Genomic DNA, 14,019 nt, shown 5'->3' with positions numbered 1-14,019 from the left:
ACCCCCCAAATTTTGAGGAAACCACTGTTTGATGGTTGCTTTCTTTCCCATGGAAGGCTGAGTCAACCTTGAGCCTGATGAGATTGAAATTGCCAAATTTCAAGCAGCCAGTAGTCAGCAGAAATATCCTGCAGTACTACATTCTAACCAGTGCACCACTGTGACTCTTAAATAAGTAAGATATATTGAAAAGTTGGAGCATGCAAATTTATTTTTCAGGAGCTGTCCAAAAGTTAATGAAACAGTGAGACTCTTGCATTAATTTAAGTAAAATTAATGCAAGATGTTTGCAACAAAGTGCATAAATAGCTTTTAGGCAGTAAATAGAAAAATACTGTCATTAAATACTAGTCTGAAAATAAAACATTCTGATAATGCAGCCTGTATGCTAAACAGCTATTATTTCATTCATTTACAAATACAGAACTCAAAATCTGTCTGCAGGTATAAAATGTATCTCAAGTTTCTTCATTTGAAACTCAGTGAAAATGAACTTTCTACACACAAGAATTTTTATTGAGCAAACTTGTGCTTTATGTTCTAATGGTGATAATATGCAGCATGTTTCCACCAACTGGTTCTGCTTGTTTTTACAAACTGCATATTCATTATATAAAATCAAAGTGGAATACATTTTGGAAACACTTTGTCCTGATTTGAACATGACATTTCAAATTTTCAGCATTGTTTTCCTAGTGCATTTCTAGTGTTTATTATAACTAAATTAATCTATTGGGTTACTGCAGAAGAAGCTATAAATTATATCAAATGATTACTTCCTTAGGTTAGTTAGCAATTTGTATTTAGTCTGCAATTTTTATTTTTAATGTCAAGGTAAGGTTACTGTTTTAAAATTGTAACTTATGAAATTGAGTACAGTACATAATTCAAATAAAGGGTTATTCAGGACTGTGATACCATTTCTCAAAGTTTTAAATACTGCTACATAAAAAGGAAGTACCTTAGCTTTCCAGTGATTTGCTACAGTAAATATGGTAGCTAACAAAAGATATTGAATTTATTTTTGTTATCTGGAAGGGGAAATTCACAATAAAGTGGCACTAGAATTAATTATCACATGCTATTTACCAAATTTCCTCAAAGGCTTTTGATCAAAATAAATAGTTTACCAGAAGTTGTATCAATTTGATCATAACTTTCAAGTGCAATTTAAAAATTCTTTGAAGATACTACAATTTTAAGGAGATGGATTTTAACAGTTGAATTATTTTATTTTTAATTCCTGATTAAGTCATGTGCTTTAGTAGTTTAAATTTTTAATACATTGTGCAAAAATACTGCTTTGCTAACTTTCGGCATAATTTAAAATATTTTTGCTGTACTGATAGGAAATATTTTAAAATAAAAAAATAAAATACCTAGAATCTTGATTTGCTTCTAAAAGGTAGAAATAACATTGGCACTTTAAGAAATTCTTTATGACTTTTTGTATAAACTAAGTGATTATGCTTTGTTGATTTAAAATGATTAAAATAATTAATTATGACTTTATATATTTTATTTTTTTGAATCTAATTAGCCCATTTGTTTTCTGTTTTATTATTGTGAGCTACTCAAGTTTCCAGTTGGGACAACAGACCAAATAATAGATAAACAGCTAAATAGATTTGCTCAATAATCAAACATTAACAAACTAGAAATACAATCAATTAATAAGAAAAAAAATAGAACCAAGTTTTCATTGATTTTGCGGGGGACATATATGTATATGTGTATTAAATATATTTAATTATTTTAATATCCAAAATTTCAACCATTCTAAAATCAGTTGTGTGCATCATAGAGTCTTTGTTGATGTTTATGTACTGTATATCTGGGCATAGACTCATATTGTTAATTACCTTCCAAAACATACCAATGGCACTGTATAAATGTAAACCTATGACTTGATCCAAAGATTTAGGCAGAAAGTTTCTCTAGCAACTGTTTGGTGGTGGTCTATGGGATAATAACTTTCTTCCTTGGCTGGGAATGAGAGGCTTTGAATGCTTGGGAATTGCTGAAAAGTCTTGTCAATTTTCTTGAATGTCTTAACTTTGCAGCATTTTGTTTTTTCTTAGATTTAACTTATAGTTGTGTCATTGTTGTAGAGCAAATAACCAGTCTCTTAAGTTTATGAATTTTTGTGGCTTTCAGCAGTATTTTAAAAACCTTAATTGCAGCAGCCTTTTAGCTTCTCCTATTAATACAACAGTAGCTTTCTTCAGAATTTGTTGGATGATTTGTCATAAAACCATTGACGTAATTAATGTTGGGTGGAATCTTTCTTTTTTTAAAGCAATTATTTTTATCCTTCCCTCCCACCTGTTTTACTTTTAAAGATTCATATTCAGAGAACAGAAGGCTGTGATCATATGACTTGCTCACAATGCAACACTAACTTCTGTTACCGCTGTGGGGAGAGATATCGCCAGCTTCGTTTCTTTGGAGATCACACATCAAACCTCAGTGTTTTTGGATGCAAATACCGCTACCTCCCTGGAAATCCACATTTAAGGAGATTTGTGAGAGGCTCTGTCTGTGGTAAGTGGGTAATAAAATCTTTTGGAAAATTATATCATCTATGAAGTAATTGCCATTGATAGGAACTCTGATGCTTATTCCTCATTTACATGTAGAATAATAAACATACTTCCTCTAACTATAAATTTTTGTTCTGAACATAAGATTCATTACCATGGAAATCTCTTCCTAAAGTATGTTTGTCAGGTTTTCTAATTCTGTGCATCTTGAGGTTGCATAAGGAATTGCACAAATGTGATTTGAACTTCTTAACAGAAACATAATTAGATGCCAGTTATATATTTTGAGAATCTGACAATCTAGAACAAGGGTATCCAACCTTAGCAACTTTAAGAATAATGGGCTTCAACTCCCAGATTTCTTCCACAATAGAATGGAGAAATTAGGTCTGCTAATGTAATGATGGATTTATCCTAATATTTTCTATGCATTTCAGATTTAATTTTTTTTTAAATGAAAATCATATTGTATCTATAGAAAATAATAAACAACTAGGCTTACCCGTTTTCTATTTTTCTGACCCCAATGCCTCCTTAATTTATCCCAGCCCCTTGTCTCTGTTTCTATATGGGAGATGCTCCCATGCAGTCCCCTTGACTTCCAGGAGAAGTTAAAATAAATTGAATAATTAAATAACCTTAAGCGGGGTCTCATAGTTGCCAAACATTGTGTTCCTATTACAAATAATGAGTTTCAAGCTACAGGGGTTTTGTCCAGATCATGATGCCCTCCTGTTAGAAAAATAGAATGGTTATATGATGTATTGATTTTTTTAGTGTTTTAATGGAACTTTCATAATACGTATCAGAATCAGTGATACAGGGTAGCGTAGCAGAATAGCTCTGTTAGAACTTTTTATTTCTTTTGCCGAGTTCTTAGGTATGATGTAGCTTGCCTTTACAAGATCATGATGGAGCAGCAAACATAACAACCTAGCAGCAGTTTAAAATAAATTTTTAAAAAATACACTGGATGTTTTTGAAATGTTTGTCAAAACTTAAGTGATGATTGCCTATGGTTCAAAATTATTAAAAAGAAAATTTAAGGGGGAATTTCTTGACAATTTTACTGCATTGTTGGAAGGCCCTTCTTTTTGTGCTTTGATTTTATAGATCTGCTAATCGGTACTAATATTGAGAAATGGGTAGAAAAGAAAATGTGTTAAGGAGACACATTAATAATAATACTAGTAGCTGGAACAGTAGTACATTTGATCTTGCTAATGTAACTCAATGAAATATGAAATAAATGTACTGACCATTCCATTAAGCAATTACTGCAATATTAAGTGAATTGTCAGTGGAAGCTATCGTTCTTAGGTATGATGTAGCTTGCCTTATACATTGAAGGCGGGAGGGGGGAATTTATTGACAAGTTACCAAAAAATACATTTCTATCATGTATTGTTCCCTTTTCTGTATCTTCGTCTGCTAAACTATAGCATGGGGAACATCAAGAAGAAACATCTTTTTTAAAACTATCTGGCAAAGAGCAAGGTGAAATGTTAACTAATTTCTTTTTGCCCAGCTGCTTTGAAAATCAAAATGCTGTTCCAAATTTGCTGATGTTTTGGCCAAGATTGCATATCCCAGTGATGCTTTGGAAATTAGTAAAATGCAGCGCTTTCAAATGTATTAAGATATTAAAGCTCTGCAGAATCTGAATCCAATTAAGTGAATTAAATAATAGATCAGATGATGCATTACTGCTTATGTATTGTACTCAGAGGCAAAACAAACCACAGAATTCATTTCTTTATAGTGGGGGACGGAGCTACTTGGCATTCAACAGATTTCAATTGATTTAACTTCAGAGGAGATACAAAGATGTACAGATTACTGAATGATCATGAGTCCATGCATAATCCTCTCTGTAATCAGTAGGAAATATGTACTCTTAAATAAGTCCAGGACTAAATTTAATTTCTCTAATTAACAAGATATGCATACATCTGTCTAGGCAGAACTAGGACAATTAACAAATTAAGCATTCTGAGAGCACATTTCCAATGCTTGTTGAAGTATTGTGTATATCAAGTATCATATTTATATATGATACATTGTTTGGAATTTTGATCTGGAATTACATTTGTTGTACTAGGTTTGGATAAAGGAGGGTTGTAAAAAATATTTCATAAGAGTGCTTTAAAAATCTACACTCGCATCGCATTTGTGTTGGAAGCACTGAGACACTTCGGGTTGAAAGGATTAGCTGGTGACATCACCATTGCCTGGGGATGACCACTTGGGGGCTCCTTTCAAGTCCTTGTTAATATGCCAGTCTTAGTGATACCTCTTTATCTTAATAGCATTTGCAGGTTTTCGAACTTCTAGGTGGCCAGGTGGACATACTACACTTTGACATGCAATGTGTAGGCAAGATTTTTAGATCTTGCTTCCCGCCCCCCTCAACTTCTCCCACATTATTTCACCACTATGTACATTTCATGCTTGTGAGCTGCTCATAGTGACACTGCACAACAGTCTGTTTCTGACAAAGAAAAGCATTAGAGACATTTCATAATTTGCCTGTTTCTGCTATTGTAAATTTCTGGTCCAGTGAAGAATCCCCAGTTGATTCTTGGGCAAATTCTTTTGTTCATTAAATATTATTTATAAACCAGATAAGCCAACCGTCTCTTAAATATCAGAAAAGTCCATTTAATGCTGACAATAGATGAATAATTTGCAAACTGAAAATAGACTTGTTTCTGCAGTTGTGTTGTTGATTTTGTCATTGCAGATAGGAATATCATTTAATGACCAAAGTTACAAGGACCTCAGAAAGATGCTTTTCTGCCCATCAAGCACATTCATTGCAAAACATCCATTGTATCCTCCCTCCACAGTCAAATGACCATATTTTGGGAATTTGACAACTGGCTAGTATTCGTGACAGGTTGCCAAGCACTGTACAATCATGTAATTGCCATTTGCAATCTTCTTTGCCAGTTTCTGCTGAAAGCCAGTTGGGAAGGTCATGGGGAAGGTTGCAAGTGGAGGGGATGGAGAAGAGAGGAAAATCCTTGTGGGGCTGCAGGAATAGAGTTGAAACATTTGAGTTTGAAAGGGCTTCCTGCCAGGAGGATTTCAGCTCCACACAGAAGTGAAACCCTCTGGCAAGCAGCCCTTTCACTCTCAAGGAACTGCCTGTCAGGAGGATTTCAGCTCTGCGCAGAGCTGAAATGCTTTAGCAGGCAGCTCTTTTGCTCTGGCCACTTAATGACCAGGAAATTGTTTAATTACTGCAACTGGAAGTGCCAAGATTGTGGTCATTGAACAAAGCAGTCACATAGTATCCAATTTAAGTACCACTGCACTCAACAACTGAGATTCTGGTCCTAATTGTGGTTGTAAGTTGAGGAGTACCTAAATATATTACTGTGCACATGCAAATGCATGTATGCACCTTAGTTTTGTATCTTTGTTCAAATTCTCTTTTGAAGCACTTTATCTACTGTCTTGATTATCACTTTTCACTACATAACTGTTAAGGAGAAATTGGTGCATCCTATATGCTTGTATACAGAGTCACTGGCAAGGAAAGCAAGGGATAAGCAAGCATGATACATGCATTTGCACTTTAAACTGCTAGTATAAGGTGTGATAGACAGGCAAATTTTGTGAGTGTATTTGCACATGGAGTGGTAAACATGAAGAGAAAGAAAGGAGATGGTGATTTGCATCTAGAATTATTAGCACAGAAAATATTTATTTGGATAGATAAAGAAGGTGGATCAGGCTAAGTAGGTAGAATAGGTAGGTAGATGTCAGCCCACTAGAATGCAGGATGCAGGTAAATGTCAGCTGACATGGTTGACTAGAACTACTTTTATTGAAATTGTCCATAGTAGCGGAATAGTGCAAGTCTGAATGTGCTGTACCATCTCTCCCTCCCTCCCCTCCTCTCTCTCTCACACACACACTTTAACATCTGACCTACTTCTGAGCGCTCTCATTTGTTAGATCTTAAAAGATGTTTCAGCACCCCTTGTATATAGGAAACAGTTATTTCATATTTCCATCAGAGCCATCTCCTCAACTTTCTAGAGTAGGTACACTAGGTAAACTAGACCAGAAAATCAGTTCTACAAGAAAATCAGAATTAGATTGAGATTGGCTAAAGTAACAGAATCTTGCAAGCCTGATTGTGCTTTGTCTCCCTTCCTTCTTAGTGAACCAGAGAGATCCCTGCCTGAACATCTTCCAGATAATACTTTGCTTCCCAGAGTTTAAAGAATGCATCAGCTGTTTCTGTTTATATAATAGTCTTGCATATTTGTCTCAAGGTCATCTCCCTTATTGTTTGCAGGCATCAAATGACAGAATAGTAGAGTAATCTAGGAATTCAACCTTGTTGTGTCAAATGCACATTTCTCTGATTTTACCCATGGGTGGTGCTGTCATAAGCATTGAAGACAATTTTCATGCGACTGTAATGGGTATTTGAGCTCGCCGTGTCTTCAAGGAGTTATTTCTAAATTGAATTAATTTTACCTAGATTAAAACACATAGCAAAAGTCATTATTAAAAGCCACACTTAGATCCCGAGGAAAAGCTTGAGCAGGGTTATTAATACTGCCATATTGGTTTAATATCTGTAATAAACTGAGTAGCAGATTCAGAAAAAAATTCATCACAAGAATTAATTTTGATGCAGTTAGATGAAATGTAAAACATTTCACTAGTAGCTTTAACCAACAGCACACAAATTTCCTGTACCTCATGGGAGTTGGGACACCAAGAACCCCAATGTTTTTTTTCAGTATATTGGTATTGAGCTAAAGTAGTTATGACAACTGATTAGCGTCAGCTAATATGGTCATATAAAAATTATGACTTAAATTTCTGAGGACTGCATTGGTTTTAAGAAATTGTAAAATCATATTGTACAGATTGTTTGGAATCCAGACTATACAGATACAAATGGACTTAATTATTCAGTCCCAGGCTGCTTTTAAAGATACATTTTGGTACCCCACATCTCTCTTCATACTTTTGGGAGGGATGTGGTATTTACCAAATCTGAGTAGAAATTGTATGTCTTGAGTTAGTGGCATAATCACTTCCTCTGAACAGGTAAATAAAGTTATAGCTCTGTTAACATTGCCACAAGTACTTCCTTTTGAGCCAGGGGTGGCTAAACTATAGTATATAAAGTATACTCAGGATGGGCATGTGCATATTAATCTCTGTTAGCATATTTTGTTTTAATCAACTGGGAATGTTTGCTTTTCAATCAGCTATTTATTTCATGTAGGCTTTTAATTGGTCTCATGTTTTCACCTTTTTTTCCTTTCTGCTTATAAGTCTTCATCATACTTCTACCTACCTTTATATATTGTTGATCTTTTAAAATAAAAAAATATTTATCTGATTCACAGGTATTTATTTATGCCCAATAATTATATTAAGGATTATTAGGTGTCCATCCATTCCATCAATGTCCATAGTTCACCCTCTCACTCCCTTAATTATTTTGCATTAGCTGAATCAGTGATTTAAGTGTTTCAGTCTTTCTGATACCTCATTCAGGGACAGAATTTAAGATATTGATGATGGTCTAAAGACCAATCTTTGAGCAGATGCCACAAGAATCATCCAGGATGTTGGGTCTTTTGTTTTCGTCAGCTTATTCATTTTTTTATCTTTACCAAGTTTGAATTGCAGAGGGAAATTGAGAGGAGTGAGGGCAAGGATAAAGTCATTTGTCGGAATAATTTTTGATCACCAGTCAACCCCTTCCAATTCTACTTGAGGAACCAAATTATTATGGTAAATTTATTTTTTTACCAAAAATGCTGTAAAGAAAAAAGATTGTATTGCATCTTCTTCAACAACCACCAATGCATCTGTCTCACATGATCAGATGACAATGTCTCAGAAAACAGAGTCTTTTATTAACTGTTTACATATATACAATACAAACTGACTTGCACTACTTACCAACTGGATAACATGTTATATAATATGTTATAAGACCTGGGCATTTATGTTACAATAGATGGAATGCAGTCTGATAATAGCCATTGGGGAAGTTTACTTTATCTCTTAACAGCTTTGTTCTTTGTTGCCTACTGTAGTGTTGTCTATACACTGTGCTGTCTGCTGGCTTGTTTGCTTAACAAGAATGGTGCTGTCTGCTTTTTCTACAACACAGTGTCTGCCCTACAGGATCTCAGGGAAGAAAAGATAATAACTTTTTACATAAAACAATTGAAATGAAATTAATCATAGAACAGCATATAGCAGAATATTCAGTGAACATTTAAAATGGCAATGAGCATTTAAGATAAATGTTGGGAGAAATTCAGGATGCTAAATGTCATCAAACTTTTTGCAATATAAGCTTAACCTTAATTTTTTTAAAAACAAAAACAAAGCTGTCATCACCAATAGAAATGGAGTAAAACCTCTTATCCAAAAGTAAGCATTACAAAATGTGGAAAGATGGTATTTTGTTTCCACACCTCATATGGAAGTATTTTTAAATCCTATTTACACCTTATATATAAAAGGGTAAAGAAAAAGGTAATAGAAAGGATTTGTGTATAGTATATAATTAATAAATTTACATTTTACCAACTGATTCTTTCCTCTTTCAAAATAACTCACTATGCTATGAGTTATGTATCATGTTTCTTTTTTATCTGGATAACTTATATTCTGTGTCTCAGTAGATTTAAATAATAAATTTGTAGGTTAACATACTTTCAAATAAAACTCAGTTTTTTACTTTCTAAGAACATTTCTGGGGTCTATGCAGAGCCCAATAGCCTTCATTTCTGCCTGAAATTGGTACTTTCGTAATAACAGGCCAACATTCCATTAATTATTATTTTTCAATTAAATGGATGTAAAATAAATGAGTAAATCAAGTGAAACTTGTCTGTCACCAAGGGAAGCACCATGTTGGAAATTCAGGCCATAATTGGCCATCAAGGTAGATGTTTATAGATTTTTAAATTTCCTGTTTTAAATTTATATACTTTTACCTCTATACTTAGAGTGTGTTGAACATACAAAAACTGCCCTCTTATTTTTAACTCATACACCTTCAGACATTTCCATTGTTAGTTTATAGTTTAAAGTTGGGTAGTACAATATTGTACTTGACAATATTCATTAAAATCAGATGATAATTAAAACACTACAAGTTCATTTATTGCACAAACTGACTAGTGTCCCATAATAGAAAAGTAAAATTGAAATAATTAAGTTGGGGAAACAAAACAACACTGCCAGAACCTACTGGCAGTTAGTTTTCTAGTCCAGATCTGTTCCTTTTACAGTCCACAAATGGTCCCAGACTGACCATCTGAGTAGGGCAGGGTGCCAGTGGCCCTCTAGAATAGTCCTAGTTCTGGGCCCATGGAAAAATTAATTGCTCATCTCTGTTCTAGCCATTGAGTCATAGAGGAAGAGTCCGACAATAGCAATTGCCTACTGCAAGGGCAGGATCCATATCATCAATCCCCAAAGACTTTCTGGAACAGCCAACTCTTGGTTGAATGCCAAGATGGGGAGCTGACTTCACTTTGTGCAAGAATAAATGTGCGACCCTGAAAAATGTTGCAAGGTTTCTGTTTGCAGTAAAAGACTAATAGAGGTGGGGTTCTGGAAATAGTTTCAATATTTTGTAGCCCTGGATTGATTCTGTGTATTTGGATTTATGCACTTTTCAAAAATAATAACATGGAATCTTTTAACGGTAATATTACAGCAGTGGATTCCAAAGATAGATAGATAGATAGATAGATAGATAGATAGATAGATAGATAGATAGATAGATAGATAGATAGATAGACAGAGAGACATGCAGGTCTTGGCATGTTCGGGTCTTTTCCCGTGTAAGATTGAGAGCATCTTGGCAACGTTTCAACGAGGTTCCACTCGCCATCTTCAGGCTGGTGTTTTTGGCTTCGTGCTTGTGCAAGCAAAGCGTGATTGGAGCTGTTGTCTCCCTTTTTATACTGGTAGGGAGGTTGGCTGTATTGTCATTTCTTGTTTAGTTGATGGAGTTGATGTTTGCAGATTGGCTGGCTTTTTTGTAAGAACGTGTGTAGCTGAGGTATTGGCTGTGTGTCTATCAGCCTCCTGTGTTGTAAGGAGGCTGATAGATACACAGCCAATACCTCAGCCACACATGTTCTTATGAAAAAGCCAGCCAATCTGCAAACACCAACTCCATCAACCAATCAAGAAATGACAATACAGCCAACCTCCCCACCAGTATATATAGGGGCAGCTCCGATCATGCTTTGCTCGCACAAGTACAAAGCCGAAAGCACCAGCCTGAAGATGGCAAGTGGGACCTCATCGAAACATTGCCAAGATGATCTCAATCTTACACATGAAAACACCTGAACATGCCAAGACCTGCATACCTGTACCTGTGAGAATCCACCAAAACAAATTTATTTATTTATTTATATTTATTTATATATATATATATATTTTTTATTTAGGTATTTTCCCACATCATTGTAGTTGTGCTTTTAAAGTTGTAGCAACGTTTCGGCAGAATCTCATCTGCCATCATCAGGCTTCTGTGAATATTCACAGAAGCCTGATGATGGCAGATGAGATTCTGCCGAAACGTTGCTACAACTTTAAAAGCACAACTACAATGACGTGGAAAAATGCCCGAACAAAGCTGAATGCCATACATACATACATATACACACATACACACGCACGCACGCACACACACATACACACACACACACACACACACACATACATATACACATATACATATACACAGAGAGAGAGATGGACTCCATTATTGTAATGTTACCATTAATAAATAAATACATAAATACACACACACACATTCTCTGAGGACAACATTTTTTGTGGAACTTTAATATTTGGTAGGTTAAATGTATTTTGTAACTAAATTAAAGATACTAGTAATACATGGTTATATTTGCAATTTCATCTATTTAGAATAAAGGGTATACATTTGTATTGTGAAAATAATAACAAACAGCGGAAGAGAAACATTACTTTTTTTTTTAAATAAGTGCAATGAGTTAATATATTACTAAAATTCATACTAAATATTATATAAAATGTCAGCATTAGAATGCTGACATTTATGACAAAAATATGTTGGATATATAGATCAGTTTTATTCACAAGTGTCAGTAAATGTTCTTCATTACTTAAAAAAAAATAATAACAGCTGCCAGTGACTTGCTCGATTTTTGAATGTGCTTCCTTGAAATCAGTATTTGATTTTTGACTGATACCTAGAATAAATATGCATAGCTCATATTTGACGAACAGTAGATTTGTTCTGCAAAGTGCAAATACCTTGGATGTACTGTCTTGTGCAACAATCTTAGGCACTTGTGCAAAAATGCTATAAATTAAGAATGCTTTCAGAAACAAGTGTTAATTTTTATTGATTAACAAAATGTAAGGTAAATGAAAAGACAAATCCATATCAAATGAATATTTGGTGTGGACCACCCTTGCTTTTAAAACAGCATCAAATCTTACACTTGCACAAAGTCAGGGATTTTGTACGGTTGGAATCAGGTATATGATTAACCAATTACCGGTATAACAAGCAGGTGCTAGTGATCATCTATTTCATACGTACTGTATTTCTAAACTACTCTTAGAAAAAAACAAAGTAGACTCTGATTGTTCACTTTTACCCTTTATTAGCCTCTTTTCTTCGGGGAGAAAAGAAACCCCAAAGTGGAAGATTCAACAATTTCAAAAGATAATTACTTTTGGGTTTTGTAAGGTGTTTTGTAAGGAGCCAATTACACATTGAATTAATAGTGTGGTTTTTGATGAGTAATTTTGAAATTTAATCCTAGAAAAAAGATAGTTTCCATTGAGAAGATAAGGGAAGTTCAGTTTTATCCTCATAGCCTGGTTATTCACAAGGAAGTGTGTGCAACTGCAGTTAGATTTACGAAACAATGATCTCCAGTCTTTGGAGTTGGATGGCCTATAAGTTGCATAAATTAAATGATATTTTTTCATTAAGGGTAATTATTTTCACAAAAGGCAAAACATTTTAGCATTTTCTCATGTAAGTAAATGGTATGCATATTCCTTAAATTTTTAATGTTAGTTCACTTATTTTTATTAGTTTGTTCCCAGCAGAAATTAAAATAACATAGTTTGAAATATTTCACAATATGTTTAAAAAATTCTATTTTTCAGGTGGGAAGTTACTTATTGCACCAGTAATATTGGTTTTGGGACTGGTAGTAGGAGCTGTTGTTGTTCTAATAGGTAAGAGAAAAAGGTATGTTTTGAATTACATAATTTTCAAACTCAGGAACATATTGAATTCAAAGAAATTATAAATGGGGAAAGAAAAAAGGTTTCAGAGATATGGAATTGGATATTGAATTGGAAACTCAATTAAAATCACAATTAACTAACTCTCTCTCTCTCTCTCTCTCTCTCTCTCTTTTTCTATCTCCTGAAATTCAACTTTTTATTTATCTATAAATCACACCATACAATTCAGTAATTGCACATCTGGAAGACAGATAATGATTATATTTAATATTTGAAGTAACAGTTCACATACTTGCACTTTAACACTGATTGTATTAGTTTAGGTTACATTAGGTTTTCATGAATTGAAAGAATTCTGATCCAGTGTAACATCTCAATAGTATAGGTAGATAATGACTTTTTTTCTGATTCATCTTCCTTTTTCAACTTACCTTGACTCTGTTTCCCAACAGATATAGTTGAAACTGCTATCTTCTTCCTATCATTATATGAAGATTTTTTTAAAAAAAGTCACGAGTTAGATTAGAATAAGTAATTTCAGCACGAATCATTGGAAAACTAATGAACAGCACATTTTAAAATTCTCTTCCAAAACTAAAAGTCATAGTGAGAAGATACATTTGGAATTAAGAACCTGTTATAAATGTTGTATGTCACTCGGAGTCACATTGTCTGAGTTGGGCAGCCTTATAAATCTTGAAATGAAATGGTGGATTTGTCCACCCACAATGATTACCATGCATGCTATAACCCCATTTCAGAATCTACCTATCATGCCAATAAAGCCTGTTGCTCTGATTTGTATTCATTTTCTGAGTAGATGGGCATGCTTCCAGACAAAGTACTTTCTGGAGTACTTTCCCTAACCATTTAGACAGGGGTGTCAAACTCACGTCACAGTGGCATCATGTGACGTATCGGGACTTTTTTCCCCTTTGCTAAACTGGGCGTGAGCAGCACATGATGCATCTGGCCTGCAGGGCAGGAGTACTTTCCTTAATCATTTTTACTTTCTTGGAAATAAAGATGATGCTGGAGGCTGGCACTTGCTTTGCAGAATGAGAGTTTTGCTCTCTCTAGATTGTTTTTATTTTAAGATAAAACTGTGGGATTGGTGGATGTTAATGGTGATCTGTGGATAAATTTCACCTCTATATGCCAAGTCAGAGATAAAGTAAAATATGATTTTTACACTGTTAAA

At 34.2% G+C, this 14,019-nt stretch overlaps 1 protein-coding gene across 4 annotated transcripts in view; it reads left to right on the top strand.

Moving 5' to 3' along the window:
- The window catches only part of RNF217 (ring finger protein 217), a 44,877-nt gene that overhangs the window by 23,859 nt on the left and 6,999 nt on the right, over window positions 1-14,019 (top strand). For 2 of the 4 annotated variants that reach the window (XM_026705451.2, XM_087941657.1), the window contains 2 exons: window positions 2,343-2,544; window positions 12,735-12,806. In XM_026705451.2, the coding sequence (XP_026561236.2) occupies window positions 2,343-2,544; window positions 12,735-12,806 (274 nt within the window). Of the gene's footprint in view, window positions 1-2,342; window positions 2,545-12,734; window positions 12,820-14,019 lie in introns of all 4 variants that reach the window. The other 2 variants (XM_026705452.2, XM_087941661.1) reach the window with 1 other exon arrangement.

This window comes from Pseudonaja textilis, chromosome 1 (genome assembly GCF_049901715.1).
Source record: "Pseudonaja textilis isolate UNSWEBS1 chromosome 1, rPseTex1.2, whole genome shotgun sequence".
Taxonomy (NCBI): domain Eukaryota; kingdom Metazoa; phylum Chordata; class Lepidosauria; order Squamata; family Elapidae; genus Pseudonaja; species Pseudonaja textilis.
The sequence above is the reverse complement of the archived record's forward strand: the minus strand, read 5'-3'. Positions and strand labels throughout refer to the sequence as shown.